The following is a 5,015-nucleotide window of genomic DNA, read 5'->3' on the forward strand; positions in this document are numbered from 1 at the left end:
TATATATATAGAGACAGACAGACAGACAGACAGACAGACAGACAGACAGACAGACAGACAGACAGAGACATACAGAGAGAGAAGGAGAAAGATATCAAGAATGAGATGATCTTCTGGAAGCTGTTTCCTGTCGATGTACTGGGCAGAATTGCTTCGGGTCAATCCCGAACGGAAACCAGGGACGATAAACCTGTACACGTTTCAAAGAAACAGGAACCAATGAACTACTATCATCATCATCATCATCGTCATCATCATTATCATTGTCATCATCAACATTGTGATCGCTTGTTTTAGATGACATCCAATCAGGAGGCGTTTTACAATTCCGAGTTGGCAAGTTGTGTCGAAATGTGTTTGCTTTTTTCTTCGATTTAGCTCGTCGATTTTGATACCATATACGAATCTGTTTGTCACTAAGGCCAGTTCGTTTGACCAATTTTTTCCGGGTTTCACCTGAACAAAATCGTTCCTTGTTGTAGGAGGCTTCAAGCAATTCCAGTTGAAAGGGTAAATACGGTTGCCGAAACGGTTTCATTTGATCTCTTTGTGGTATCTCCTTAGAATCTGCAAAAGAGCAAATGATAAGAACGGTGAAGTTTAATAAACATAGCAAACACAATAAATATGCCAGACTTTTGAGGGGAGGGGGAAATCGATTACATCGACTTCAGTGATCAAATATAAAAGAATAACGATCAAAAATCAAAATCGAAAAATTAAAGCAAAATCGTAGAAAGTGGCAACATAAACACATGCAACAAAATAAATTTACCCGAGGAAGAAGCAGAGGCCGTCGTTAATGGCGTCGATGATGTTGTTTCTGCTGCAGCTGTTGTAGATAATGACGGTGAGGTGGTTGATGGGTGGACTGGAGTACTGCACAACGGTGGGGTCTTGTCCAATCCACCCGTATGTAACTTATCGATATTTACATTCACACAGGTACGTTCTTCAATTTCGTATTCGTCATCTGTGTTAAGGAGAGAAAACGGAATAGCGTGATGGCCCTTTATATGTCAAACATGGATGCAAATTGTGGGTAGGGGTCACAACAGTGGGATTCTGTTGATATAAGCAAGGTGAAGCAGTAGAAATTAATTTAATATAGGGGCAGCAGGCGCAGCCGTGTGATAATAAGTTTGCTTCGCAACCACATAGTTCCAGGTTCAGCTTAATTGCATGGCACTGAGCAAATATCTTTTACAAAGCCATGTGAGTGAATTTGGTAAATGGACACTGAAAGAAACCTGATGTGTGTGTGTGTGTGTGTGTGTGTGTGTGTGTGTGTGTGTGTGTGTGTGTGTAATTGTGTGCTTGACAACCAGTGTTGGTGTGTTTACATCCGTGATTCTTTCGACAAAAAATCTTTTAAGGCGCTGCCCCAGCATGACCGCAATCATACCTGTATATATATACATACATACAAACATACATACATACATACATACATACATACATACAGAGTGCTTCTTTCAGTTTCCGTCTACCAAATCCACTCACAAATTATTGATCGTCCCGCAGATATAGTAGAAGACACTCGCGCAAGGTGCCACGCAGCGAACTTCTTAGTACACAGATATAATGCGCCTGTTTAATGAAAAAAAAATCAAATAATTAATATAAATTCATTTACCTGCATTTATGGAATATTCTGGTTCCATTCTGATGATAGGTTGCCGTGTTCGAGTACAATCCGGGGGCCCACTCCTAATCGATATGGGCAGATGTGAATTGAATGGTCTTTGAGAAATATTTTTAAAAACGGTCACGTTTGGTTCATTTTCCATTTGCATAAAACGGCTGCAATCGGGAAGAGATAATTTAGGGTTGTTTAAATAAGGTCCAGATTGGCAACTCTGCGTTTGGCTATCAAAATTTACAAATTTTGACTGACAATCCCTTATAGGGTTCGTATTTCTATGGGTTTTGAGGAATCTTTGAAAATTATAAACTTTATCATTTTCGTTCCTGTAACTCATATCAGAAGTTTCATATCCAGGGAGCTTTTTCTCAGAATCGAAAGAAGCGGTGTCAAAATTTGGTTCGAAATCTTCACATGTAGTATTTCCTGAGAAAACAGCATCGTTGATAGTCTTTCCATTAGAATAGCAATCAAAGATATTGCGCTGGAAATGAGGCGGAATGGTTGAAGCCGGCGAGTTTATCATAGCTGTGTGATAACAGTTCGAACGATGAAAAAGCTCTTCATAATTACGGGGTTCTTTTGTCGTGACGGGTTGCGATCGAAGTTCAGGAGATATATTTGATGTAACACGAGACAAAGTTGCCTTATCTTCCTTTTGTTTGGCATCTGATGAATGAGTGTTTTCATACTGCAGTTCACGGGGGAATGGTTGTGACCGTGTGAACATTACCTGGTAGTTTGGATACTGGTCATCAAGTGGTAAGAAAGGTGAGGTGGTAGCTGTAAAGGGAGTGGATGAAAAAAAGCACATACAATTTTAGCTAGACACAAGGTTTGAATTTTTAAGAAAAGTACGCAAGAACAATTTGATACAGGTTATATTAGGAGAGTTTATTTTCAACTAACGAAATACTACATTAGAATCGTGGCTACCAATACACACATCACGCACGCACACAGGCATACACACAGACACACAAACACAAATACGAATACACACACATACACACACACACATGTATGCATAGATAGATAGATAAATAGATAGACAGACAGACAAAAAGACAGATAGATAAGCGTTTATAGACTAATTATATTTATAGAAATTAAAATATCCACGCAATTGTTAAATTAATGGCATTATTAATAACAATCCGTTCTAATAAAGGCACAAGGCCTGAAATTTGGGGGAAAGGACTAGTAGATTACATCGATCCCAGTACTCAAGTGGTATTTATTTTATCGACCCCGAAAGGATAAAAGGAAAAGTCGACCTTGGTAGAATTTGAACTGAGAATGAAGAGACAAATGAAATAACGCTAAACATTTTTCTCGGCGTGCTAACGATTCTTCCAACTCGCCAATAATAATAATAATAATAATAATCAACCGGATTATTAAATTCAATGAACAACAATACATAAGAGATGAAAAAGAATCTTCAAAGTGGTAGTTCAATTTGCTAAAACGTGCAGTCAAATCTCTTCCAAAGTTTATTTTACCGTTTAAAAAGAAAGATGGTTTTGGTGGACATAGTTGTAGGTACTTTAAAATTGGTAGCCGGAGAGAATTAGATGTTTACAGTCGGAATATCATTGATCATTGGTTTATTTCCTTGAGGTTGTATGCTTAATTCTAAGCGAAAGGGACAGACTGTATTTGTGTGTAGATAGATAGATAGATAGAGAGAGAGAGAGAGAGAGAGAGAGACAGACAGACAGACAGACAGACAGACAGACAGACAGACAGACAGACAGACAGACAGACAGACAGACAGACAGATTGATTGATAGATAGTTAGAGAGAGTGAGAGAGAGAGAGACAGACAGACAGACAGACAGACAGAGACAGAGACAGATTGATTGATAGATAGATATTTACTGCACATGTAAACAAATACCGAAAACAGTTATCTCTACACTATGTATGTATGCATGTATGTATATATATATACACATATATACATGCATACATACATGAACACTGCTGTTCGTATAAGTATGTATGTGTGCCATTATTTAATTTTGTTTCAACATTTCTTATCAATAGAGAAAGACCCCTTCACTGGAATTGCAACAAAATCAACAGAATATTTTTAATGTATGCATGTATATGAGCAGTATTTGGCGTCAGTGCATTATCTATGCATGTAAATATGTATATGCGTGTAGATGTGTGTGTATATGTTTTCCCCCCAACATTGCTCTTGACAACCGATGTCGGCGTACTTACGTCCCCGTAACTTAGCCGGTGGTCAACTGAGACCCATAGAATAAGTACTAGGCTTAGAAAGAATAGGTATTGGGGTTGATTTGTTTGAATAAAAGGGGTGCTCCAGCATGGCCGCAGCCAAATAACTGAAAGAAGTAAAAGAATATATATATACATATATATATACCTTGCGTAGAATGCCGAAGGATGTTTAAGTCTTTTTTCCACTCAGGAAATTCGTTTGAAGTGGACAGCATGTTCAATCTCCCCGTTGGTTGTCTTTGATTCTGATCTTGAACTAAAGAATTTTCTGTCGATATTTCCAACGTAGAATCAGCATCGCACACCTGATAATTCTGGTCGGTATCGATATTGTTCCAAGTTATATTTGATATCAGCGCACCTGTGTCTGACATTTTGCTTTCGTTATATAGAATGGTTCTTTCCTTATTGTGAAGAGGCCGAAGATTTATTCGAAAAGAGAGAAAATGCATTTCATATAATTAGACAAAAAAACAAATAATACAAAAAAAAATAGATTAAATACTGATGGGACTTCATTCCATAAATTCACCATATATATATATATATATATATATACACACACATACATACGTATATGCATACATATACGAGGGGGGGGGTGAAAAGTTGCCGAACCTTCTGAGTTCTTTAACAAGGCTCAGAATAATTGAAGGACCGCTGAAAATACATGTATTAAACTGAGGGAGGAAAATGTTGAATATAATCATTATTAACTGTTCCTCTTGCACTCACTTTTATCGAAAGCCAGGAACTTTTCAGTACCCTCTCATAGTCTCAGATAAAATAACAGGCAAATGAATAGATGTATTCTTGTATATACGTAGATAACTGAATGAAAATAATTTTTAAAATAAACTATTCCGACAACATGTTTGTCTTAATTATAATATATACCTTATCATTTGAGTTGGTTTCTGATATATCAAAGTCGGCAAAAAGGATAGCAGTACAATTTCGCCTTTTCATTACACTTCTTTTGCCGTTTTAATTTATCTACAAATATTACAATAATTCTCTTAATGTTTTTATTCATTTTCACTCACTTATTGTCTATACAACACAACCTATACAGAAACGTCTGACACACTTTTCGCAATACATTCATAATTTA

General features: G+C 37.0%; 1 protein-coding gene across 2 annotated transcripts in view; it reads right to left on the bottom strand.

Moving 5' to 3' along the window:
* Nucleotides 1-17: 17 nt before the first annotated feature.
* Nucleotides 18-5,015, bottom strand: part of LOC128250792 (uncharacterized) — a 16,270-nt gene continuing 11,272 nt past the window's right edge. For both annotated transcript variants that reach the window (XM_052976723.1, XM_052976722.1), the window contains exons 2-5: nucleotides 4,047-4,305; nucleotides 1,637-2,428; nucleotides 776-973; nucleotides 18-567 (exon numbers count right to left, since the gene is read on the bottom strand). In XM_052976723.1, coding sequence (XP_052832683.1) covers nucleotides 95-567; nucleotides 776-973; nucleotides 1,637-2,428; nucleotides 4,047-4,275 — 1,692 coding nt within the window. In that variant the 5' untranslated portion in view covers nucleotides 4,276-4,305 and the 3' untranslated portion in view covers nucleotides 18-94. The remainder of the gene's footprint in view (nucleotides 568-775; nucleotides 974-1,636; nucleotides 2,429-4,046; nucleotides 4,306-5,015) is intronic.

Source organism: Octopus bimaculoides, chromosome 25, assembly GCF_001194135.2.
Source record: "Octopus bimaculoides isolate UCB-OBI-ISO-001 chromosome 25, ASM119413v2, whole genome shotgun sequence".
In the NCBI taxonomy this organism is placed as follows: domain Eukaryota; kingdom Metazoa; phylum Mollusca; class Cephalopoda; order Octopoda; family Octopodidae; genus Octopus; species Octopus bimaculoides.